At 48.6% G+C, this 27,154-nt stretch overlaps 2 protein-coding genes across 3 annotated transcripts in view; one reads left to right on the top strand and one right to left on the bottom strand.

The window, feature by feature from the left end:
* The window catches only part of LOC120952859 (uncharacterized), a 33,516-nt gene extending 21,892 nt beyond the window's left edge, over positions 1-11,624 (top strand). Inside the window, exons 4-5 of the mRNA XM_049607328.1 lie at positions 2,549-3,766; positions 9,775-11,624. Of these exons, the coding sequence (XP_049463285.1) occupies positions 2,549-3,766; positions 9,775-11,251 (2,695 nt within the window). The 3' untranslated portion in view covers positions 11,252-11,624. The remainder of the gene's footprint in view (positions 1-2,548; positions 3,767-9,774) is intronic.
* Positions 11,625-12,507: 883 nt separating this feature from the next.
* LOC120950339 (uncharacterized) lies at positions 12,508-26,164 on the bottom strand. Of its 2 annotated transcripts, XM_040368309.2 has the most exons (5): positions 24,153-26,164; positions 17,233-17,348; positions 13,164-13,974; positions 12,967-13,084; positions 12,508-12,892 (listed from the first exon to the last, which is right to left on the bottom strand). In XM_040368309.2, the coding sequence occupies exons 1-5, from the start codon at positions 24,235-24,237 to the stop codon at positions 12,835-12,837; spliced, it is 1,188 nt and encodes a 395-aa protein (XP_040224243.1). In that variant the 5' UTR covers positions 24,238-26,164; the 3' UTR covers positions 12,508-12,834. The 2 variants fall into 2 exon arrangements, with proteins under 2 accessions (XP_040224243.1, XP_040224244.1); XM_040368310.2 differs by lacking the exon at positions 17,233-17,348 and having other exon boundaries at positions 24,153-24,244.
* Between the last annotated feature and the right edge of the window lie 990 nt (positions 26,165-27,154).

Here is a 27,154-nt window from a genome sequence, read left to right on the forward strand (position 1 = left end):
AAGTTTGATCGAATTTGGGTTCGGAAAGCGGACAGAGAGAGAAAAAAAAAATATACTCAAGCACCCTTAAAAGTGAGAATGGAATTTCGATTTCGCTGTCGATTCACTGTTGTTGAGTGGAGATTGATAGCTGCAGCTGGAGTTGGTGAAGGGTTGTATAGTGTAAACAGAAAATGTAAAAATAAAACAAACAAATTTGCAGCGAAAACTTGCAGGGACGAACGAGATACACTGCTGAAGCGCAAGTGACATTTGATCGTGTTTTTTTTCAGACCATGCGGGAAAGCGTTATTTTTAATTGTTCATTTTACAGGAAAAATTGGTTTTACTTTAGACGATCAGACAAAGTTTCAACCAGAAGTCACTCTTTCTTGTTTTTTTTTTCTTTTAAACTATTTATCGGATGCGTAGAAAGAAGTGAAGAAAAGTGAATTATTGTGAACTACCATGCGTCTCCATAGCTTTTAGCAAGGACACTTACTTTGTACCGGAGAATATCAGTGATTGTCGTGTGCGGTGTTAAAATATGTGATACATTTTAAGGGTCTTTTAAAATCTTCGAGATGTGCTGAGACAGGCATACAAATGTCATTAATACTTCTGTGACTAATACCTTCATATACATGGATTTAAAATATTATTGTAAAATGTGTTAATATCATCTTTATCTCAGTTTTATCTTTTATGCTACCAAAAGAAAAGGGATCGAAGCTAAACTACACTGTGACTGTGAGAGTTTCGAAACCACAAAATAAAATATACTTTACAAATGGGCCTACCATACCTCATATACAACTGATTCATGCTAAATTTAAATACTTTTCTCATTAACAACATTTCATCAAATACTACCGAGTTCAACGGGTTTCGAGTGTACTAATCCGCGACTGTCAAAAAAAACCATAACAACTGGGTAGTATGGCAATAGGGCAGTATGTGAGGTAATTCAATTCTAGCTTGTCTCACAAATACAACGATACTTCTTCGGTTTGGTGAGCCTTTTTCCCCCAACCCGTACAGCGAACGTGCACAGGAGGATAAACGCGCCGGAAGTGGACACAACCGAAGAGAGCTGACCGGAGACAAAACTTGTGTTGTGATATAAATTGCTCAAAACATTCTTGCATTTCCGTGCCAGCATTTGCACGCTCGCCGCCCGACACCGGCACTATCCGTCAAAGGAATTGCAGGCACTTTTATGATCACAATTTATGGCGAGATTTTAGCGCCGTCGGGCCTGAAGTGAATTGTTTTGTTTTATTGCGCCGGACTGTCGGGTTTTATTTGCAAATAATTGCACCCGTGAAGCATGGTTTCGACTGCTCCGGAATGTCGGTCATTAAAAATGCGTAATACTTTGGGTTGGGTAGAGAGGATTTTTTTTCCTTTGTCGTTTTTGTTGCCAGCACACTGCACAAGATTAAGGTGACAACCAATGGCAACAACGGAGAATGGAATGACGATCATGCCGTAATTTGAATGTTAATCAAATGAATGGCCGGGCGCCTTTGTTCGGACCTAACCGGTAGGAACCCGGAACTACCATTTGTGGTTCGTTTTGGGTGCGCGGAATGATACGATCCGCCGAGTGACGCAAAATCTGCGCCTTTCTTGTCACAACAAAGTAATTGGAGAGCTGAAGCTGAAGAGTGGAGAAAAAAAAATCAAAATATTTCAATTACGAGAGGAATTCTTACAGTAGGACACAAAAACTGCCACAAGCTTCTCAATATGATTGTGATGAGTAATTACATTCTATGCCATTGAAGGCGCAAGTTGTATGAGATGAAGGTTTTGTTTTGTATTAAAAAATGAGTATAGGTTTGATGAATAGAAATGATTATTACGCGAGGGAAGCAATTTGTCGGAAGCCTCACGCCTCGCGTACAATGCAAGAAGATGATTTATCATTTCGGTAACAACAACTGAAGAGAGAGCAGAGTATCATTTCAGTGACCAGTTACCTTTTGAAAATGATTCACCAAATCTGTCGTGCTAATGATCGTAATGCACGACAAAAAAGAAACATTTACATCAATGCCGAGACTGTTGGTAGTATTGGAGGTTTAGTTTTCATTACATATCAATATTTTCCTCTTTTCTTTTCTTCGCCTTCTCGTCAATTTAACCTTGATTAACTGAACTTCTACGAGCTATCAATTTTGACCCATCTTTAGATAGTCAGTCGATCGAAAGTAGGCTTAGTTTCAAATTGGTTTAAAATCTTCAATCTGTAACCAACTGTCTCATAAAATCTGCCCAATATTTGGATACGAATCTTTAAACTATAAAAAGCTACCTTCAGTTTCAGCTCTCGGCCAAGTTTTGTCCACTTCCAGGCACTCCTATGCACGTTCACCCTCCTCGCTTGCCCAATTCCAGTCGGCGTGTGTGTGTGGCTTTCTGTTTTCCTTTGTGTGCGTCTCTGTGTGTGTGTGTACGTCTCTTTGTGTGCGTCTATTTCCATCCTCCTCCCTCCCATCAGCCCCGGTTAATCTTCACCCACCTCTTCGTTCTACGCTCTCCCGTCCCCCGCTCCGTGGACCAGTCCGATCCTATTCTTTGCCGAGTACAGCGTGCAGCCGTACCTGGACGGTAGCCGGGCGGCCATGTGTCTGACGAAAGCGTCCAACGGCTGGACGTTCACCTTCTTCCTGATGACGATCTCGCTGTTCTTCGTGCTGCCGCTGGCCATACTGGTCGTGCTGTACGCGATCATTGCCCGCAATCTGATCGCGAGCGACCGGTCGCGGCTCAAGATCCGGCTCAGCAAGCCCGAGCTTAGCCACAAGGCCCGCAAGCAGGTCGTGCTGATGCTGGGCGCGGTCGTGCTCGCCTTCTTCACCTGCCTGCTGCCGTTCCGCGTGCTGACGCTCTGGATCATACTCGTGCCGGAGGAAACGTTCCAGCAGCTAGCGCCCGAGCGGTACTACAACCTGCTGTACTTTAGCCGCATCATGCTCTACCTCAACTCGGCCGTCAACCCGATCCTCTACAACCTGATGTCGTCCAAATTTCGGAAAGGATTTCTGCGGCTGTGCAGCTGCTCACAGTGGGCGGGCGGAGCGCACGGTCGCCGCAAGGGCCGCAACCGGTCGGCCACCTTTACCACTACCACCACCACCAACACGACGTCGAGCTCCACTTACGGGGGTACGGGTCCGTCGCTCGCGCTGGGCAGTTGCCGATACGACCGCAGCAGCAACAGTGCCGAGGACGGTCCAATCGGGCGGAACAATGGGACGCAAAAGCTCACATTATCGCTGGACGATTTGCGCCTGCAGCTGCCGGCGGATGGCGACTGCTCAACACCACCATCGCTTCCCGCACCCTCCTCCTTCTACCGCCTCAATCTGGTGCGCCAGTACTCGAGCCCGCTGCTGCTGTTCTCGTCCTCGCCCGCACCGACCATCCATCGGTCGACCGGTGCGTCCTGCCATCGGGGCGGCGCATTTAAGCGCCAGTTTAACGTGACCTTCGACGAACCGACCGGCGACGGTGGCGGCAGTCTGCTAGCGTCCGCCGAAGCCGAACAGCTTCTCCTGCGTATCGACCAGCAGCAGCAGCAGCCCGAACCACGCACCCAACCGTTGCGCAATGCGCTGCGGATCAAGTTTCCCCGCTTTCACGGTGCAGCGGCACGCACCCGATCGGCGGCGGGCGGGAAGCGCCGAAGCGACAGCAATGGGCGGACGGCCGCAACCGTAAAGCAGCTGTCGCTGGACGAAACTTTACTGACGGCGGCGATGGCGGGGCGAAAAGTTTGACAATTCCAGCCGATGGACGCGTGTTCGATTGGAAGCGAAAGTGGCCGCCGTTCGTGTGTGTCCTTCCCTGTGGGGACGAAGCTCGGCACGAGCTGGAACGAAACGTCCTTCCCCCCCGTGGTGTCGCTTTTGCGGTCGTCATCGCCGTCATCGTCGTGGTCGGCCACTTCTAATTGAGTTTCGCTGTTTTGGTCCCAGGATCGGTGTGCGGGTGGTCTCGGCCTTTGCACGTCGCCGCCGGCCCGAACGGGGTGAAGGTGTTGAAGGTCGAAGGGTTTCCTTCCGGCCGCGGAGCGGTCACTGACCTTTCGTCTCGTGAAGAAAGAAGCTCGTGAGGTGTGTCGTAAAAGCGGCAAAAGGGCAAGCGAAAGCTAACCGAAGCGAAGAGGCACAGGATGGAGCACGGTTCGTTGCATTTTTGTTGCTGTTTGGTTACATTGTGGGAAAGTGGCCAAACGTCGGCTCATATAATCGTCACCCGGTAATAAGCAGCAGCGTTATCGTTACTCCCATGTTTTAAGGGATCGCTTCCCACACCAGCGCCGCAACGTGTTTTCACCTTACGGGTGCCACCGCAAGCTCTTTAGCGGGCGAATGTCTATACCAAAAATGAAAAAAAGGAAAGGAAAAGGCGAAAAACGGGTAGGAAAAACAAACAAAAGAGAAGGAAATGGACGAGACGGAAAGTGAGAAGGATGGAGGAAAGCGAAAAAAAAAACACACACACATACCGAATCGCCAAATGGCCATCTCCGTAAATGGTCGATTGCATTTACTTTGACATTCGAAATGCTAGTCCGTGAGCAAAGTGGGTGGAAGTGGGTGGGAGCGCTGTAACCAGAGAGGCATATGTAGCGATATTAAATAGTATTTTCAGCCGGGCCAGGCGTTCCAGGGGGGCGTTTATGTGTGTGTGTGCGAACGTCTGCAATTTTTGGTAATGTGAAGGATTTCCTCCCCGGAAATGATTTCAGTTTCGGTTTGATTGTTTTTAGATTTTTATTCTTTCTTTTCTATGTATTTAATGCAATCGTCTTTATTCGATGCTTAGCAGTAACAGAAGCATGATTGTTGATCCGTGTGCAGCGTGTAGGGGGGAGTAGGCTAGTACGTTCCGTTGTACCGTGTTGTGTATTATACGTTTTAGTTAATCTATTGTTTATCATAACAAACATCGAACAAAAATCAAAGGAACAAAGCAAGTATGCAATTATTAAAATCGAATAATAAAAAAAAACCAATAGCTTTACTGTGGCCGACGACCGGATATAAAAACACGAATCGAAACGGTAATTTATTGTATTAAAATAAACCCACGCGAGTCAACATCAACAAACGATCAAGTTCGATCATCAGGCACCGGGAACACGATTTGTTTACATTTCCCAGTCGAGCGAGTTTGATTTTCTGGCTGGCCAAATTAGCTTCACAGTCGACTGGTTGCTACTAGCAACAAACTTCTTCCTCGAGTGTCATTGCTTTCCCAACAGCTGAAGCTGAAGTTTGGTGCGGGGCGTGGTGGTGATGTTTTACTTGCAAACGCCAGCAGCACTTACACTGCGCCCGCTGTATTCTATCTCGCTCTCTCTCTCTCTCTTGGGCCGCCTTGGGCAGGATTATAATTTACAGTCCTTTTGGGCAAACAGAGCTTGATCTGTTTATAGCACGCCATCATCATCCTCATCAACAGCATCATCATCAGCGTCACTGCCACGAGACGGGACGTACGTTGAGCAAACACCGTCAATCCGTCCGAGATAAACGGGGCAAAGCGTCTGAATTGTTTTGACTTGTTGAGAAATACACAGCGGTGCCGGTGGGAAAGCGAAGGTATGCTTAAAGGGAAACAAACATTAAGCAACTGTTTTTTAGCCCCAAACCTTTTGTAAAGGTTTTGTAGCTAGGTTGGTGGGCCTAATTGACAAACATTAAACACGACAAACGATTAAATTATGGCACATTCAACTGCCTCACCAGTTGGGCCCTAATACCTTGGTTTCTAGTCCCGATCGAATGAGATTTGCCGCGTCGCCGCACATTTGTCTTGCTCACGAACGGGATGACAATATTTCACAACACCTTTGCCTTCGCTTAACGTGCACGCACGAGCACGGCACTGGCATGCCATAAATAAAAAGAATTACATACAGCACCAAACATCCAAAAAAATCAACACAAACTGTTCGAAAAACTGACCGGGTGGCCACCGATAGGTTTTGGTTCGTTTGTAAGTAGACATACGGGGGAGGAAAAGTTATCTCGCACAAACGACCATAAGTCTCATCTATTACCGGACGGTACCTGCCAGTGACAGGGAGGACAACGTTCGCGATAACACACCGGCTGCCGGTACGTGCCGTGTCGATTTGATGCATGTACCCATACATCGGTTAGATTAGTTTTGTCCCATTGGCAAGGATATCCGGAAGCGTGATTTGGCAGCAAACGGTGTTGAATGTTAATCACTTCACAGAACGATACACTTCAGTAATGATGACCATTTCAACGGCAATTTAATGTGATTCGACTCTGTAAATATTCCAGCAGTTGGTTTCGATACGCATTTTCTCTTTAAAATCTCATCTTTCATACCCATTCACTGTAAATTGTAGCTGATTGTAGCTGATTCGTAACGCATCTATTTCATTAGTACATTGTTCACCACTTTTGTGCACGTAAATGTTGAAAGAGCGTAATGATCACAAGCAATGTGTGGCGCATGTAGTAGCAAACACTCAGTGGAGATTAACATCGCTGCAGAAGCCGGGATTGCGCCTTCCCAGTCGTGCGTTGGTTTTGCTAATGGAAAAATGAACAAAACCCGGGTAAGATTTGTTTGCTGTTTAAAATCATATAAATGCACCAATATTAAATTAAATTGTTTCACATCAAAACAATAACCCGTTTGTACACTTCACTCACACACACACACACACACACAAACGTCCTTTATCTCCTTCCCCGAGACGGTAAGTATGAGCAATGACAATAAATGTTGCAGGCAAAGTACAATACTGTCGCTGCCAAATTCTTCCCACTTCTCCGAAACGATTAGCTGCAGACAATTCGGGTACGGGTTGAGGTTGAGTTGTGCGACATTCCGTTTTCCCCGTATTCGCAAATGCAACGCACGGGGACAGCGCTGTGTAGGCTGCCGTATCTGAGGATGAAATATTACAGTTTTGTTGACACTTTTGCACAGTTGTTGAAAGTTGAGTTGGAATGTACCAGAATGCCTTTTTCGGCAAATTTCACTCCGACTGTCTCCGACCACTACGGTAGTAACCAGACGCGTCTCCACTCTCAACCGACGCGTGGAAGAATGTCCCTTCGTACGAACGACCATGCGCCTCCATGGGGTAACGAGGATGCGAACAAACTATTCGGCCCCAAGGCTCGCGTGCGCTCGATTACATTGCAAACGGCTGTAAAATGTATGCAATTAATGTGCTGGTTTTGAAAGTATGCCCGGCTCTAGTGGTAGTAATTTAATTCGAAATGATATGATCACTTGTCAACTCGTCGTGATGTGGGGTGAAGGTTTCTTGTTTACAACGAGGGTTTAATGCCCGGTCATGTGAACAATTAATTTGTCAAATTCTGCACGAAACTATTTGTAACATAAATTGCTTTCATTTGCCGATAAGGATCCCAAAATTGTTGCCAAAAATTCCATTTACAAAAAGACAAGTCGGACTGTTTTGCCTGTATATTTATCCCAGAAAGTACCACACAGCACAAACTCATAATCAATTCAATTATTCCACCCACAGCATCATCATCACCAAGCGCCCCTTAAGCAGCGATAATTTGCGAATGAATGAGTGCATGAACATTTCTAGAAACGAAAACTTGAACGATAAAGTACTTACCCGCGCAAGTGTAAAACCTCGTACCGAGTCGTGACTCCACAGGCATGTGAATGCTGTGTGCTTCCTCATGTTTCGCCACAGTGCTTTCCCCACCGGTTTGTTTTGCTCGTGTACGCTTGCAAGCTAGCTGTGAGCTTTCGTGTGAGCACGATCGGCGCACAAAGTTTTCACTCCTCAGCCAAAACAAAAAAGTTAGAGATTAGAAAGTTTGTGGAAAGCCGGGGAAGGAAAATCAACCCTCGCGAGAGTGTGGGAAAATCTTTTTTCGTTCATTCTCCACTAAGACACAGTACACCAAACTTTACCCTTGAAATGCAACCACCCAGACAGCCGCTCGAACAGCGTTCGAATGGAAAATGTATCCTCGCCCAGACTGGCAATACGCAATACGAAACTCTCTCTCTCTCTCTCTCTCTCTCTCTCTCTCTCTCTCTCTCTCTCTCTCTCCCTCCCCCCGCGAAGCGAGCGAGACGAGGCAATTCCGGGAAAACGACAGTACCGATCCCTGACTTTTATCAATCGCCCGTCATCGCCCGTTTGCGAGACGAAATTAACGCACATGCCGAGACGGGGGTCTTTCCCAAAGGGCAGAGCCAGGAAGGAGGAGAAGAAGTGTCACCCGCTTATCCGCTTTGCGAGACGCATTTACCCGGGTAACGGGACGCTGCGTTCTAATGAGAAACTACATTACAATGAAGACAAGCAACAGCGGTTGGCAGATCAGATCCTTACCGGGTCGTGTCTGTTTTGGCCGGGAAGCCTTCGGGTCTCGCCAATGAAATGGCAATGAATACATTATCGTGTCTGGCGGGGGGTTTTTGGGTGATGAAGGTTTCAGATTTGCCAAGCGGTAAGGTACGACTCGATGAAAATGGTCAATTTTATTCGGTTTAGAAGTTGAAATGCTTCGATCGATCGAATAATACCTATACCAAACCGATTAAGTGACATTTGACTTTGCCATTTACCCCAATCTCGAGCAAGTTTTCATTGATTCACGAAGAGGTTGTTGGAAAAATTGGCTTGTTAAGACCGGCGCCCCGTTCCAGGACGGTTGGCTGCGTCGCCTTGGCAACGTGTTGCTCTTTATAAAAAGGGCCAGAAAACAAACCACAACAATGTGCAAGTAATTTAAGCCTCGCACTGGCACTGTACGGGCACGTCGAACGAAGTGTCTCAGTGTAAATGTTGCAAGCAGCGAACGCTTATTCACACTCCCGTCACGTTCATTTAGGTTCATTTGGGTTGAAATTTTACACCCTTACAGCGGCAGAATGGCGCTTTTGCTCTGCCAAGCACTTGGTTTAATTTGTGTAGGGACAAAAAAGTAAGAAAAAACCTCCCCTTGTTTCCTTTCCGCTCCCAAGAAAGGGTCGTTTCCTGTGCAGACGATCCTCTGTTTCCACTGTTTCGGCGCTTTGGCCATGGGATGAATTAATTGAATCTGCCGCGTGTTTTGCTGGCACATTAATTTCACCGGCTCCGTTTGCGGTCCACATTGCGTGTTGCGTAGCGTTGTTGCGCATTGAAGCTAAATAGGATGTGAGCTTTCCTGCTTCGGAGAGATTCGGCGTTTGCCGCTGTTTGCCGCTGTGCAAGGAGATTAGAAACTTTAAACGTCCCTTTTTACCAAGAAGCAGCAGCTGATGAAGCTGATTAAATGAGGGATCTGTGTAAATGGCAGTAGCTTAAAGCGGCCAGGATTAGTAACCTCTACAGCGACGCATGTCAAAAGGGCGATTTAATAACAAACGGGAAAATTAGAAGCAAAGTAAAATGTTAAAAGAATTAATGCATAACGAAAGTAGTTTCCTATATTCAACTTATCATTTATTAGGTAGACACTTCCCAGTAGCAAAAGAATAGTATGCATGATTAATCTTTTAAATTTCACCAGCAAACACGGTTTGTGGGATTGCGTTAAAGGTAAGCACACCTAGGCACTGATGCAATAATTTATTTAAAAATAACGATCCAGGTAAGTGAGTAAATAAGTAGAAATCCTTGCAGAGCACATTCCATAAGCACAGAAAATTGATTATAAGAATTCATCCTAAAACGAGCACACGATACTTCATTATCAATAAACCAATCTAATTCCCATTTCGATCTCCACACCCTCCCCCTTCCCGCAGCCCAATCCTGATGATCTCGTCGTACGAGTACGTGGAGTACATCGATGGCAACATGGTGGCGGCCTGCCTGTCCCCGGTCGACAGCTTCTGGCCGGCGTCCTTCTTCGTCGGCAGCATTGTGCTGTTCTTCATCGTGCCGCTGCTCATACTGGTCGTGCTGTACTCGGTGATTGCGAAAAACCTGATGGAAAACCCGACCATCATCATGTCCAGTGCGTCCAGCGGCAACCGGGGGAACGTGTACAAGTACCGCAAGCAGGTGATCTTCATGCTCGGTGCGGTGGTGGTGAGCTTCTTCGTCTGCCTGCTGCCGTTCCGGGCGCTCACGCTGTGGATCATCATCGTGCCGAGCGAGGCGATCGTATCGATCGGCATCGAGCGGTTCTACATACTGCTGTACTTTTGCCGCATCATGCTGTACATGAACTCGGCGATCAATCCGATCCTGTACAATCTGATGTCGTCCAAGTTCCGGAACGGGTTTCTGCAGCTGCTCGGCTGCGGCAAGATCGTCCGCTCGGACAGCATCTCGAGCGGGGGGACGCGCAAGGGCGGCGGCACGTTCCATACGGGATCGACCAACTTGAGCAGCTCGCACGGGACGAGCCAGCGGAAGGGCGGCCAGCGGGAGGAGAGCAGCAGCAGCACCAGCAGTAGCAGCATTCGGCGACCGACGGTACAGTTCCAGCATCCGCCGGTGAGCGACGAGTGGCACCCGGGGCAGGGTGTACTGAGACGTCACAGCAGCATCATATCGATACGGGGAGCCACAGTGCCGGCTGTGGCCGGGAATGGAAAGTCGCACGACAGTGCAGCCCCGCCGCCGTTGACGGTGCGCGCTAATGGTAATAAGATTGTCGAGGAGGAGGAGGTGGTAGGGGATGGCTGTCTGCAACAGGCACTTGCAGCAGTAGAACCACCAACACCACCCCCACCACCACCACCACTGCCAAACAGTAACGGTTTCCATAGGTTTAAGGATAGGGTTAGGATAGCCAGTTCGCGCCAGTCGTACCGGGCAAGGTTAGATTTCCACCACTACCGTACCGGTGGGTATGTGGGGCACGGGCAACTCACTGCCACTACTACCACCATCAACAAGAACACTGCCACAACCGAGGAAGAGGAAGAGGAGTCCACCGACGTTGCCGCCCGACCGGACGACGAGCCACCGCGCCGAAGCAATGACAATAATCGATTTTCTCTACTGCATGCCGCTACGGCGGCACTTGCGACGGCAACTACTGCGGCTACCGCGACAGCGGTCATGGTGATCGTGGCGGCCAGCGGGTCGGTCGATCTGGTCGATGAGTCCACCGATCGCGAGCGTCCCGGGGAGCGGTTCCAGTCGGTGGACCAAACGGATTGGACGGGGAGGGAAGCAGAACGAAATAATGGAAAGGAATCGCCAGCACTAGCGGCGTCGTGCATAGCACCGTCGCCCTGTGCTGTTGGTTCAATGGAATGTGATATTTAGCTCCTGGAGCAACGGAAAATTGCACTGGTTTACGGAGGAGTGAGTGAGTGCAGTTGCAAACTGTACGAACTTTGTAGCAATCGGAATCGAAGAGACGAACGAACGTTATGAACGTTTTCAATGCTTTACTATGTTTTTTTTTTCTTCTTTCCTGTGCAATTGCTGCAAGTGGTCTTGTTAGGAAACGGAAAAGATTGGAAAAAAGAAACTAAGAACTAAGAGCGCAGTAGAGAGAGGGATAAAGAGAGAGATAGAGAGGTACACGCAAAGCGAACGGATATACCAAGTATTCCTATGTTGTACATTCGAAGCTATTTATACCGAAACATACAACACAACACAGATCAGTAGCATGTAGACAAACAGAGAGAGAGATAGAAAGAGAGAAAAAACAGTGGACGAACATTTTATGTGTAAAACTTTATCCCAAAATAAAGCAAAAACATACACACTCTGATGGAAGATTCATAAAAAAGGGCAGTTCCAAAAGTTTCATTTGTTCCAAGGGGGAGAGGAGGTGGTGCAAGGATGGCAGCACGGGAGAAAGAAGCTTGCAAAAACGGCAGCGAATCTTTAATCATTCAGCCAATTCCACAAATAAACCCCCATATCACAGCAAAGTGGTGAAACGTGAGTAACTAATTTCTCCACCCTCGTTCGCACTCATTACCGTCATCGCTGGAACACTGGAGCGATTGGACAGCTCCCTACTATAAAGTCACTTTTATGGCTTCTTCCCACGCCTGGCAGCGATGATCGATAGCGCAAGAGCAAACCGTCGGCCGGCACCGTCATGGAACGGCGAAAACCGCCCCGGAAACCCCAGCCCAGTAAGTATTCGCGTAAACAAATCACAAGCAAGCAGGCAGCCAATCCAACTGGCCATCCGTTCCATCCGTATATCTATTATCTAAGCACGCACCACAGAGGCTTTATGGTTGTGCCACGTTATTCTCCGCTCGTAGTGCGATTGTGTCTTGCCGAAAGATACGCACACTGCCTTTCAATGGAACGCTACGAGCCTTCAGCTGGATGAATGGATGGGCCGGACTGGCCGCACACAGGGCCTCCTTTTGAGTGACATTAAGTTGATTTTAATTATTTGAAATATATAGCCCCGGGAGAGACATTTTGGGAGGGCAAATTTGCTTAACTGACACAACAATTTAAATGGCAAAGAGCAAGGAAACCACCGGCAAAACTGCGTGACACAGGGACAGATAACAGGATAAGAACGCAAAACGCGCCGCGCTGGGTTAAGGTTTGTATCTCTTGTGAGCGTTTTTTTGTTTTTAATATTATTTCGTTAAAAAAGTACACCAAATAGGATGGAAGAAAAATGGTGGAATAAATTGTGGCTAAGTCTCATAAATACAGCACCGCGCGGAACCCGCTTGCGACCGGCGAAGGCAGCGTCGTCCAACGATGCGTGAAGGGGATGCGCAGCGGCATGGGAGGGGACGACTAAGGGGAAGGGTGGATGAATCCGTGTTTAAGTTGGATGTGATTCTGCTACAGCTAGTCTTTTTCTTGTTGCGCAGTAAGGTAAATACTGCTTGTTTCGCCTTAGCTTAAGCCTAACCTCACGACGCGTACGTTTCCTTAAAGCGCCTTTGCACGTGCTGGTACGCGTTGTAGATCCTACAAGAGCAAGAAAAGACGTTATTACAAAAGATGCCCTCGATCTGTAATCGCAGCACCTTGAACACACTCACTTCGACTTGGCAGTTTTGAAGGACTTCTTGCGTCCTTTGGTTTTTTTCTCATCCGAATCGAGCGAGTTGGACGAGCTGGAGGCTGGCAGATCGATCGGTGCTATCGAGATGCAGTTGTCTGAAGAAAAAGAGGCAAACAATAAGCAAAGTATACAGATACACACACCGACACAACCCTGAATCATGCGTCCCCTTACCAGGGTGTACGAAAAATGCCAACGAATGACGGCCACGGGTGCGGATCGTTTCCTCCTGCGGTATGATCACGCGATGCTGCAGCGCGCTAATCTTTTCGCCCGTCCACGTCGACAGCAGCTCGCCCGCATTGATCAGGATGGCGCCGGGCAGATGGCCGACGCGTTTCCATCGATCCGTGCCAGGCAGCTTCACCTCCAGCCCGCCCTCCGAGTCCTGGGCGAGCAGCGTAAAGGTGCCGTAGTCGCAGTGCGCCCCGCAGCGCGTGATCTGCTGCAGCTCCTGCTCCTCCTGCTCCTGCTGCTCCCGCACCTTCGCACGGTAGTCCTCGGGCAGGGACAGGTCGATCTCGTCCTTGGTGCAGCGCTGCTGGCTGTACTTGCACGTCCCGCGCAGCAGCTCATTCTTCCCGTCGTCCTCGATCAGCGGCGGATAGTAGAGCAGCCGGAATGTGGACTGGTTTTCGCCCTCGCCGTCCAGTATGTGGCGGTGCTTCTCGAGAAAGTACCCGTACGGCAGCTCCATCCCGACGGCCAGCGCCTGCAGCAGCAGGGCCGACAGGCGCTTGAAGTCCGTCGCCAGGTCGGACACGTGGTCCCGGAAGCCGGGCAGCGGTTCGTCCGGTAGCGGGCCGCCGTCCGGCTTCAGTGTGCAGATGTTGAACGTATGCCGGATGTCCTTCGATTTGCCGTCGAACCGCTCCTGGCCCGGTTTGATGTAGCCGTGGTTCGTTTCCCCTTTGCGCAGGTACGTTTCCTTCGTGTTGTCCGACAGCTTGCAGAAATCGTCCAGATGGCCGTACACCTGCTTCATCTGGGTGGATAGGGAGGAGAAGGAGCATTGAAATGAGTTATCAAACGTATTTGTACCACGCCCAAAATTGTCGCGGATTGTTTGTGTGTGGGCAGTGTGCACCCCTCAGGAAGCCATAACATTAATTCCACTTATTATCGATCCTAAAACTTCGCCGCAATAGGTCAACGTACTCATCCGACCATGCTTTCGGCAGCAGTTCGGCTCATCCACAGTACTAGGAGCAGTATTTAAATCGTCTGTGTCGGTGATGAACAACAATGCCAGAGTGCCGCGGACAACATCGTAGCGAAATAAAACACAAACTTCCTTCCACCATTTGCTCTGCAGTGGATGAGGTCGTTAAATAACCGTTTCCATGGCGCTGTGATACACTATGAGGCGAGGACACTTCTTGTTTCTTTTTCTGTTGGAGGGCAATTGCCGTCACGCGGCTATATTGACAACCGTTTACTTGTTTGTGATACTAATTCCCTTACAATTTGGACGGTCGTAAAAAAAAGGTAAAGCTTTCGGTGTCGAATCGTTCGCCAAACAACCAGACACGATTACATCTGGAGGGGGCGGGGCGAGAGGCCAATGTTCCGACCCCTCGTCGTACCGTGGGTTTGCCGTACATCATTTGCTCACCGAGAAAATGACACGCATTTAGATGAACTTCATCGAACTACAGCAACGCTAAACGTCTCCTCCTCTCCTCTACTTGCCAGTCATCGCAGCCGGTAGCTCTTTAATTTGTGTGTTCGTCCCATCATATCATCTCATCCCGCTTGGGACAACAGCGGCCAGCGCGGCAGCAAGATTTAACATCAGCCCATCGAGCTGAAGCCGTCCGATGCGCGCTCATTTGTACCACGTGTTTTGATTGTCCTCGTGTCTCGCCCGGACAGCCAAACACAACGTGTGTACGCGCAGTACGAAGGAATGGAAAATAGAACGCAAAATGATGACGATGGTGAGGGAATGTTATGGGAATTAAAATCTTCCACTTCAGGTAATCACGGCAGGCACGAACCACCAGCCCCATCGATAGACACGCAGTGCGCACGAGGTGGATGTTTTCCTACACAATTTATTGCGACGCGAGCTTCAACGTAAAATGGAAACCTCGAAAGGAAGCTTTACAACACACGAGGAAGAAAATATCATCATGAAGTCTTGCTTCAGAGTACATCCCGGTCCTTCTTCAACCACCGACACGCAAACGGGGTGAAGTTGAAGGTTAAGTGCTGTACTTTCAGTGGACAAAAACAGGGCGATGATAGAGCCGTATGGGGAGAGTGGAAACATGGTTGCGCTTTTTGTCTGCACGCCACTGCCAAACGATATTTAAATCCTCCCTCTCCAACACACACACACACAACCACTGCGCCCATTATGAATGAAGTGGATGGCTCAACTGACAAATAAGGCCAAAACAGCAGCATGGGTCCCCGATGGTGGAAAGGTGCTTTAGCCAAAATCAGATAAGCTTTAGCAAAACATCCGAAGAGGTTGGCTGTATGGTAGCAAAATAAATGGATAATGTTTTTATTTGACTCTATCCGTTTGTTTGTAGAGCCCCAATTACAGGCAATAAAATGGTTTCCCTCCCCTGCCAGATCACGATGCACCAGTTGCATGTGAACGGAACGCATTAATGATTCGTTTGATAAGATACACTACTCATCGTCCAAATTCATTCGGATCACGGTGCCATAGTCTCGAGGTTTTGGTCTTATGCGGCGACAGTCAGTGGCCACGGACGTTAGACGACAGGCAAAACCGGCGAAACCACTACGACGCAAACACCTTCTTCGCTTAAAAGTCGATTTTTATCTCCGTCGGTAGCACCAATCGCCACCTGCTTCATTATGGATAATTTTCGTCCCTATCTTGCTGCCTCCATCTCGCTCGCCTCGTCCTCGACAACGGTCCCGAGTTCCGAGCCCCAAAGGGTCAAACAAATAAGGCAAGTGATTCCCCGGAATCACGACCTGTGTGACGCAGTTTCGGTACATTTTCCAGTGCTTCGTTCGTGGCCAGACGCTCGGTAGACTGTACCACGCTCTCTGTGTTTATCGTCTAGACCGGTGGCGCATAAACAAACCGATGAGCAGCACAAAAATCCACTCCCTTCACCGTTCCGTGTGGCGGAACGCGGTCCAGACTTGGCCAGGCACGGTGGCCCAGCCATCGTGAATCCTTTTACTAGTAAAGTTGTCGTTATGATGAATTATGATCGTCCATGTTCCACCTTCCTCCCCCGTGTGTTCCACCAGCCGGAGCGCACACTCATTTCCGGATGGCGCGCTCTCTCTCTCTCTCTTTGTCCTGCCGCGTCGAACACGCACACAAATGGGATCCACCTTCTCCCAGACCGGATGCGCCACTGTTTACTATCAACAACAAAAAACGAAGAAAACGAACGGCGAGCGCGGCAAACATATTTTCAACAAAAAAAAAGGGAATCGTTCAAAACAGAGCCGAAAAGTTCCACACGGAGCTTTGGCCGGCACGACCTGTACGCGACAAAACAAAACGAACCAAAACAAGTGCATTCGTACCACCCCCCCCCCCCCCCATCCCCCTCGTCCCTTTTGTCCTACCAGCGTTATCATGTTGCCCCTTCCCTTAACGGGTGTTTGGGGGGAGGGGGAGGTTTCCGTTCCGCTTGGTTAGCGTTTGGACGGAAATTCGTGTTAATTGAAGGCGACAGACGTCAATCGCGGATTTGTTAGACACAGCACATCGCAGTTGGCAAAGATAATACGCAGTTCGGCACGTTAATCCTGCCTTCGAAAGGCGGTCCCCGGGCTAGCTTAAGATACCGGAAGCAACGGCAACGTACGCGAAGGGATCTAGGGTTTAAGGTTTAAGCCACAAAGCCTAGCCACAAACGTCGCCGGACCTTGGGGGGACGCTTCGAGGGACAGTGGAGAAGTTTTCTTTTTGTTTTGCATGATCTCGGCCACAAACGGGACGGTACACTGGGCGAAGGTTCTTATCGGTTCTGTGTCACGATCACGTGTGTGGGCGCGCGCGCGCGCTCGCGTCAGCAGGAAGATTGTTTTGTTTGCGACTTCTTGTTGCAACTTTGTAAAGGAATGTAACACACTAAAAGTAAAACAATTGCTAGTTATATTATGGCACGAATACACACAACACACGATCGACCCGCGAAGGATGCACGAAGGATGCACGATCGTTTCTTGTTCGCTTCCTATTTGCGGTTTGTGTATGCGTACTTAAATCTCCTGCTATGCTGCTTCCGCTTACCTTATCCTCCGAGATGCCATGGTTTACCAGCAGCGCGATGCCTTTTTCGCTGAGTGCCTTGTGGAGCTGATGGCCGACACGATTCACCACCGACCGGATTGGACATTCCTCCGTACCTGTACACCGCGCGTGTGTGTGAGTGTGTGTTGGTGTGTCCAGCATGAAACGAGAACGATAGTAAACGACATTAGAAGTGCTGTTGTAACACACTCATTCGCCCTCCGCCACGAGAGCACGCAGAATTACACTGCCACTGGTGAGCTGAACAAGAGCATGGAGGGGTGGGTGGCTTGCGGTGCAATCTTTACGAGTCCGCGTCGAGAATGTTGAAATTCCACGGCGAGGGGGGGATTGGTGTGGGTGTGCGGGGAACGGGAATGTAATTTAGATTTTCTGCTTTAATTACAATAATTTTAACGCGCGCACGACACCGCAGCAACAATTAACGCCGGCGGTTCGATCGGAAAATTACGACACCGATTCTCGGCGCACGAAGTTCGTTTTTTCTGTTCTTTCTGTTTCTGTGTTGGGTGGGGTATATTACGGTGTAAAGGGAAGTACAGCAGCTGGCGGAAGGAATGTAACCACCGGGGATTCATTTCATTATTCATTCGTCTAGTTCGTAAGCGCGTATAAAAATGTTACAAATCCCCACACCCGTTATAATGCGGTTTCAAGTCCCAAAGTCCGAAGTCGATTGATTTTCTATTTCAACTCTGTTAAGAAAAGGTACCCGGGTTAAGTGTTGCAGAAATTCTAAGAAAAGGCCTCCCCACGCATACGAGTGTCGAGCGTTTGCTTAAGGGTATGACCTCTCCAAGTAAAGTAATCCGTTCGGTGGAGAGGGGCCCGCCACCACCACCTTCTGTCTGGGGCTTGTCAAAAATCCTCGAACCTTTCCTGGAGCAGAAAAAGCAGACCGAAGGGACTAAAAATAAATAAGTAGATGAATAAGTAACACCCCTTTGCTCATTTCCCCAAGTGAGTGTATGTGTGTGCCAAAGCTTTGGCCGATATACTTTGTTGCATACCGTTGAGGGGGGAGTTTTCCTTCCCTTTTATGCTCGTCATAGGTGGGATTATTTATCATCTTTTTTTTCTTCTCTTCTTTAACCTCCCTTTCAACTTTTCAATCAAATTGCTCAAACGACACTGTCAGCGACTTCAAGCGCTGACAAAGTGCGCTTGAACATCTTCACCACCGTCGGCGTACAACCGAATCAGAAGAAAGAAATTCAAATCGCATCCGAGAATGTGTGCGTGAATGAACGGAGGTGGGGTGGGGTGTTATCAAACGATTGCCGCACCCCAGACCCAACAACCACTACTACTTCACTTTGCTCCCTTCCCTAAATGGCACGCGCTGACGTGCTTGCTTCCCGGCGTGTTTCCGCGCTGTGGCTTGCGGAGTGATCACCGACATTAAAACGTTCTTCTCCCTCGCCGCGTTTCCGGCGGAAACTGGCCGGAAGTCATAGTAGCAGCAAAACGAAATCATAAAACTGAGAGAGTGCGCCAACATATTGATGATGCGAACAGATTTGATAAGAAATTGTTGTACGCCGGAGGAAGTAGAGAAGCTGTAGGCGCACGGGCGGAGGGATATAAAATGTGGCTTTAAAAGGGAAAAATGGTTCCACCAAACCTATGCCCTCTCGAGTAGATTGGGCAGAATTTCCGAAGTGTGACGCTTTTTTGTTACTTGAAAGCGAAGAATTAGAACGAGACGACAAAGCTTCGTTTTTTATAATATTTTTTTTACGTACCTTTTTACTGTGTACAGCTTCATGTCACATTAAAGGGCAAGGGGGATACCCCTATTCACCTCCCATTCCCAAGTCCCATCGGTCGGCATCCGAACCACCGACAAATAATTTACGACAAACTCATCGCTTACTGACCAATATTGGCAGGGACAGGAAGGTTAATAAAAAAGGGGGGAATGAGAATAAGCAGTGGATAGTGGAGGACAGCGCAAAAAAAGCGCATTTCATGCACATTTTTTACTACTCCATTAAAAGCCGCCGTCTGTGGGACGTCATCTTAACGTCAAACAGAGAGAGAGAGAGATAGAGAAAAAAAGCAAACAAACAATAAGAGGGTGATGTGACACGGTAGCAGACGAAAGAATCACCATACTGTCACAGGATGTGGAGAAGAAACAACAACAACAACAACAAATGGAGGTCAACCGGAGGGTGGGAAGAATTTAAGGGCCACAACAACGGCCGGATGATTAATATTTCGCTGCGCTATCTTTTCGATCCGAGCCGATTTCGCTCCGCTGTGCGTTGTGCCCCATTCACCACAGTAGGAGGCTAACTAAAGACGACGGCGACAACGAAGATGGCGGTGATGATACACTCCAACTAGTCTGCTAACGCATTAATTCGTCGATTCTTGACCCCGCGGTCTCGGACGTTACAGCTCCCAAAAGCGTAGGGTGGCTTTTTTGTGTACGGAGTACCGATTATCTGGGCCACTGCTGTCCCGTCACCATGAAAACCGCAGCTCTTTTTATCGCACGCCCCGATCATATATCAGCAAAACGCCCAGCTAGCATCCCGGCCTGCTTATCTTATACTAGAGGCCTGGTGCCTTTCTTCCCTTTTCGGTCTCTGTGATGATGATATGGCAACAACCGCTAGCACTAGCTGGCTAAAAGGTTCTGAACAGTAAAAGATGTCGCGCGAACGTTCACATGCCAAACGGTTGATGAGTTCCAGGAATCAATCAAACAACGAAGGATCATTCATTCATTCATTCGTAGAACTGATCATCTCCGGCTGGACCGCCGCCTCGAGAGTAGTGATGTGCTTTCTGAAGCGCACCAACGACTCCGATCCGACTCCGACACCGGCAAATCAGGAACCATTTGTTCCGCCCGGAGCCGGAGTCGTCCAGAGTCGTAGTTGCTCGTAGTCAGAGTCGTCCAGATACAACCGGAGTCGTCCGGAGTCGATTGGAGTCGATCGGACTCGATCGGAATCGAGGTCTGGTGCAATGTGCTTGTGATCAGGCATTCAATTTCGTTGTATTTTTTTGTCTTTCACATTGCGCATATACTTCGTATCGCATATAGATTTTTGTTTCTGAGGACAAGGACGACTCCGGAATAACTCCGGACGACTTCAGAACGACTCCAGAACGACTCCGGATAGCTCCAGAACAACTCCAGAACGACTCCTGATGACTCCAGAACGACTCCGGACGACTCCGGGCATTTCCGGGCAATTACAGACGGCTTCAGACGATTCCGAACGGATAATGCTGGGCGGACCTACCTTGGAGTCGATTCCGGATTTTTGCCAAGATTACCACCCATCACTACCCGAGAGCGTGAAGTGAAGTAACACATCTCACACCCTAACCTTCGACAAAACGACAAACCTTCAGACTTCAAACTTCAGGGAGCCGAAGAAGGGGTCGGCGGAGGCGACGGATTAGATTCTTATCGGCGGCAGAGAATTCGAGAGGAATGTAACCGCTTTGCGGGGTGAAACATTCCCCACTAGTACTAGTACCCCGGTACGGAGAAGGGGCACTGAAGACGGTGCTGGTTGATAAGGACCCGCCTGTGTGTTGAGATGTAAGAAGAAGAAAAAAAAAGGGAAGAAACCAAAACATGCAAAGAAAAGTGAGTGTTGCCGTGCTATCAGATAAACACGGCACACGATCATCTGCGGCAAGCGTGTAAGAGGTTTATTTTTACACAAAGCCGTTGTAACTCTCCCTCCCAATCCCTCCGCTCCGATAATAGCTCTTGAGACAAAGTTAACTCCGGGGCCGCGAAAGGAACGGGGTGACCTTCTTCCGGCGGTTCCACCTGTTGCTTGCTGGCAAAAAAAAAACCCCTGCGCCAGCGTGATGATGATCTTTGAACTGTTTAAAGGGTGTAACCTCCTTTTTTTGTGGACAGGTTGGACACGGTCCCGTTGTGCCTCCTCTGGGCTTGTGAATGATTTATGGCAGGGACGCTGCAAGATGAGGGGACCCGCTTAGGAACGCTCGTAAAGCAATAAAATTTGCTGCAAGTCCGCAAATCAGCCCCAAAAGCCGCGCCGCGTGTTCCAATGAAAAGCGCCTGTGTGTGTATGTGTGGTTGTTTTCAGCGATAATCGGGGAGTTCCTACTAATCGATTCAGTATGGGGAAAGCCTGAAAGCTGAAACAGCTGCCCGGGGGACATCCCCGCATTTTATGACAAGCATAAAAGAAAGCATCCGCGCCATTCCCTCCCCTGCAGCGAGGCCACTTGAGAACGTATTGATTTTTAATGGCTGTGATATGATTAAAAAAAACTTTACAACCCCTTTCGATGGAGGGGGTCCTCGTGGCACTTTACCCATGTCGGTGGATGCGGTTTTGTTGCTTGCGTAGAAGGTTTTATTCAAACAAAGCTATTCCTTGTGCAAAAAAAAGTAAGCTTACGGAACCAAACCGCCAGGAAGTATTGTTATTGAGGCGTCAGATGTCTAGTAAAACGTGAAACCAAACTTTTCGATACTTCTGAAGTGTAAATAGATAAATTCCACCAATGCTCGAACGCACCACTGAGCCACTGAGCCAGGTAGAGTAAGGTAAGGGAGACAACCCCACAGAGCTAGGGAGACAACGGACACAAACAAGCGTTCATTAGCACGGTCCCAAATGATTGAGGGAAGGAAACACGAAAATGGCTAAACTAAATACTTGCCGCACCCCGCACCACCTCGCGCCGCACGACTACCAAACATGCCCGATGCTCTCTATACGTGCCAATTTTCTTTTAGCGCCTTCCAATTAGAGATCTTGATGGTATCGGGGTACGCCATTACGGTTCCTCCTTCGTTCCTTTGGTTACCGCCTGCTATAACGCGGCAATAAGGGGACACATTTTCAGGAGCCGCCAGCAGGAGGGGAAAAACAACGTGAAATTAGCCAGAAACGTCTTCACGTGTTTGTTATTAGCCCGGTAAACGATCGTGAGCGATCAATCAGTGGCTGGTTGGAGCATGAGTGGGGAGTTCCAAACCGCCATACGGTTGGCAAACTTACAGCAAAAGCCTCTCTATTGCACTGTCTGTTCTTGTAGTTTTGATCTCAATAACGGTATGCAATAACATTTTTTAAATCGTAAGACACACAATGGCACATTTGTCTTGCAGTGAAACAATTTTGCAAAACACTTCAAGCATAGTAGTGCCCGATGATGGTTGTGATAAAGCACAATCGCAATGCGCAATGAGGGACACATATAAATGATTATTGCTTCGAAGAAACCCGCTCCAACAAGTCACGCCAACAACGTTAGTTGATTTGAGCAACCAAACAGCGCGAAAGGAGTGAGTAACGCTATGAGTAATCGAAATATGTACCAAACAAATAAATACATACTGAGCAAGATTAGGGAGTAGAAATACAAACGCTTAGTCAAACAATTTATGTACTCCGCCGTACAGTACACTATGCCTAGGGCCCTACACCGACAGCATCATAAAATGGTCGTATTTGAAAACTTTACGATTGTTTAGTCTAGGGGTGCAAGGAACGCACGGCAAAAGGGTTGTTCTATTTTTAATAAAAATCCCCCCCCCCCCCCCCCCCCCCATTCCGAGGGCATCAGTTTAGTTGAAATACAGTCCGTTACGCTGTGGAGTTCCCAGCCGGTATCGGCTTGTCTTGCCCGCCCGTTAGAAGTGGTAAACACTACAAACCACCACTTCACTGCAGGACTTCCCCTGCTCCATAACCGAGGGAGTGTTTTTGTTTTTTTTTTTTTAAGAAATGATCGATCATTGCCAGCTGATCTGTTTTAGCTCCCACACTGCCCAGAGCTTGCTTTTTGGTGTGCGTGTTAGCGATCACAGCGAAGTTTGCACATGCAAACCACACGTAATAGAACGTCCAACACGGGAGAGTGACATCACAATGGAAACCCCCTCCACAAACTAGCCCTCGTCCCGTCGTCCGGAGTGTGCATCGATTCCGATTCGATTGCTTAACTCTGATTTGTTTTCTCTTTCTCTCTCTCTGTCGACATCACACTGTCTCTCTCTGTCTCTCACACACCCAGAGATCTCTATCGCCACCGGAATTTTACATAATCGTGGATCGTGCTTAGTGGCACGACTCGTGAGACCAGTGACTGATCGGTACATCGTGCTGCTTGCAGTGATTTGTCAAGCTCGCGGTACGATCGGCAATGAACCACGCGGAGGTTCCGCGCCGTGATGATTCATTTCGCTCTGCGCCGACCGTCAAATGAACCTCGCTCCTCCGCACCGACATGCGCTGTCTCGCGGTACATGAGCGCTGCGCTCCGAAGATGCTGCGCGGTGATCTCGCGCAAACCTTCGCGTATAATATTCACGCTCTCCGTGTGTGTGTTTTTGTGATGTTCTACATCTTCTTTCTGCTCCCGAGATACACCTCGAACCGAACGACAATGTCTGCGGCCGGCCTCGGACACGCCGACACCGCAAGTTACACCGCTGTTCGCAGGGGGTCGGATGGTCCATCAAACCTGGAAAGTGGCGCGGAAGCACTGGTGGTGGCAGCAGGTTAGCGTCAATCGAGTTATAATTCATTTGCAAATGAGGTTGTGGCCTTTCAATCGATCGTGCCAAGTAGCTGGGGCAGCGCGCCGCGCTAACTGGCTCCGTGCGGGGAGAGAGATCACTTGAAACCGACTCGGGACCATGCTCAGCCCCGTTGCACAGGAGAGAACAGGAGGACTAGAACGGTTCGCCATGCCCTGTCACTAACGATCATCTCGTACGCTCTGCTCCCTTCCGGTGCGGGTTACAGGAGGATCGTGAATGAACGAATGAATAAATGATTTGATGCTTTGAATGTGTGCTCTGTGTGTGCTCTGTACGTGTGATGAAGAGTGAGCAGAAAGAAAAAAAACCCTTCCTACTAATTAATCAAAAAGCTTACCACAATGTGCGAGATCGATGATCGGTATCTGGCTCTTGGACAGCAGCGTGTCGACCTTTTCCTCGGTTGCTTTGTTCTTCAGCATGGTGATGAAGTTTGTCGTTTTTTTTGCTATGCGATGTTTGCTTAGATATCGGCACAAATGGGTTATGCTGTTGCTATAGCCACCCCTACTACGGTCGGACAGGTTTTGGAGGCTGTATTTGTATGTTCCCCTTACCCCGATCGCTTACTACTCTCTAGCAGTGTCATTCGTTTCGAACCAAAAAAAACTCTGTTTGCAGCCAAGAGACAGGTCCGCGATCGCACGCGCGTGTCTGTATATCTGTCAGTGTGTTTGTGTACTTTTATGTTTTAGGAGTGCGTATCTTCTTTTGTTTTCACCACCAAACAGCACACACACACACGTACACACATATGTTCACGCACGCTCAACAAATACACACACACACACACACACAGTCAGCACTCGGTGACGTTAAGGGTAACGGGGCGTTGAAGCATGCAGGCGGCAGCCAGGGCAAATTTCACTTTTTTCGTTGTACAGCAAACCTTTGCGAGGTGGTTTTTGTCCACCACCCGGTAATCCTGGAAAGTTATAGCACACACCTGCGCCCACACTGCCAACACACGAGAAGCTGACCGTTTTACTTCCTCGAAAGGGGTGTTGTGCGATGCATACGTGCGTTAGTGTGCTTTTTCTTGCTTTTCTTCCTCTAACATTCCCCACGCGTGTGTGCTACACGACTGCTGCACCTCGGTTGCCGTGGTGATGATGATGTTCGTTTGTACGTTCACTACTACAGTTCACTATCATTTCCTCGTTCGCGATACTACAGAAAGCGTGTGCGCGCCCCACGCAATCGAAAAAAAAAAAAAGATTGATCGAGTGATCGATTCGTCGAGTGACACAACACACAGCACCAGCACTCCGTTTGCGCGTAGCGAACCTCACTTCACTCCGGGGCTCGCTCCTATGTAGGGCTTGCTGGTGTGACCGACACTATCGTTCGTGCGCGCTCGTGCGTTTGTCGTGCGCACCAACCGCGGTATGTTTGCACAAGTGACTCGACTGCTCGCGCTGGCCTCGAATCACACACTAAGCGGTCGGTTTTTTGCCGCAGCGGTCTTTACCCGTTTGCCAACGCGTATGACGAATGCGTATGCGACAAAAACGACGTCCGCTCGCTCTCGGCACACGGTTAATCTCGGTGTACAGCGGAATCACCTCCGCCACTGCCGACCGGTGGGGATTGTCCGCGAGTCACCTAGCACCAACCCCGACCAGCTGATAAGTAGATTGCGATAAAAGAAGAACACGGCGCGCCGGTGCCTCAGCACACACACACCTGTGAGTGATGGGAATTGTTTCGCCCGTGCTCGGTGTGCTCCTACTCGACACCTACCAACCGACCAACACTGCGATCGTGGCTGGTGTGTGTTGTTGTTGTTGTTGTTGTGTGCCACACACGCACGACACGTTGCACTTTTTCTGCCCGTCTGACTGCTGCAATTGCACGCGTCCTACTAAGCCCGTAGGCTGGTCGCCGCCGCGCTGTGGTGAAATCTTGAAATCACAGCGCAAACACACACACTGTCGCTGGTCCACCGATCCGAACCGAGTACTTTCGAAACAAACAAAAAAAAAACCGGACTTACTACACCACCACCACGCGAAACGATGCTGATGAACCGCTGACCGATCATAAACGTCGGCGGATCGCCGCGTTGTATTATTTATTCACTCCTGTCCGCCACGCCGTTCACACCTGAGGGGGAGGGCCCGAGACCCAGCCGCGGTTCGTGTGCTTGCGCTGGCTCCCTGGCTGCTGTCGCTGGTTCAACAAACGGTGCCAAGGAATATGCTGCACTGACCTGTGTGCTTGTGTGTGTGTGTTTGCTTGCGCTGAGATTGAGTAGAAAATGAGTTATATGCTCTTGCCGTTTTTTCTTCTTTTCTTTTCTTTTCCTTCCGCTATGCTGCCTGTCCGTAGCTGCTGGCCGTCTGGCAGTGAAAAGAAAAACAAACAAGAAACGAAAAACGCTTCTTCTTTTGACGTTTGTCTTCACACACGCTGCGCAGCGGTGGCGACGGGCAGTGAGATGATCGTACCACTACCATGGCAACAAAACTAAACACACACAAACACACACGCGCAATACACACACAAAGAGCTATTTACAGTACATTCGGGGCTAGCTAGCACACAGCTAACTCAGTTTTATGATCAATATTCTAACCATTTAAATGAAAATCTAATTACAATCTGAATGTGATGTTTGAAATCCCTCGAAAATTGTATAGAATGTGAACTATCTTTGCACACAGTTGAGTTTCAAAGCCGTTGGATGGGCACGTTCAAATTGTGGCCGTTTGTTGTATGGCTTGCGCTACTGTCCGCTAGGTGTGTGGCTGTATCTAATTTTAGTACAAACACACTGTGCTAGATTTTTTGGCATTTTTGTAGAATTTATGTGGGATATTTTAACAACTATTTTTCACACAATAAATATAATAAACAAATCTGTTTCGCCCGGAATTAATATGTTGCGTTTTTCTTTACTGTACGAAATCCGACGTCCGCATGTCCGTACCGAATTCCATAGTGAAACGCAAGCCGCTGCCAGAGTGACCAGAAATACCGATGTATATAAATATCTAGGGTTTGAAAGAAAAAATCTCAAGTTTTTAATCATTGAACTATAAAACTCAGCCAAACAATCAAATCAATCTAAATAATCTAGCGAAAATCAAATGACAACACGTACGATGAAATCGTATCCAATGGAGCATTGCTGCGGCCCTAAGTGGTCGCGTGGAGCTCCAAGAAAAAGAACTTGCAACCATTGAGAAAAAAAATGAGCATCTTAGTCCTTCTTTGGCTTAGAATTCCTAGTACAATTTTCAGAGCGAAACTTCAGACAGACCTTCATTTGTGTAACCGCTGACCAAATCTAATACATATCCTAGATAAAGGATGCATATTCTCGTGAGATGAAAC

This window comes from Anopheles coluzzii, chromosome 2 (assembly GCF_943734685.1).
Source record: "Anopheles coluzzii chromosome 2, AcolN3, whole genome shotgun sequence".
Classification (NCBI taxonomy): domain Eukaryota; kingdom Metazoa; phylum Arthropoda; class Insecta; order Diptera; family Culicidae; genus Anopheles; species Anopheles coluzzii.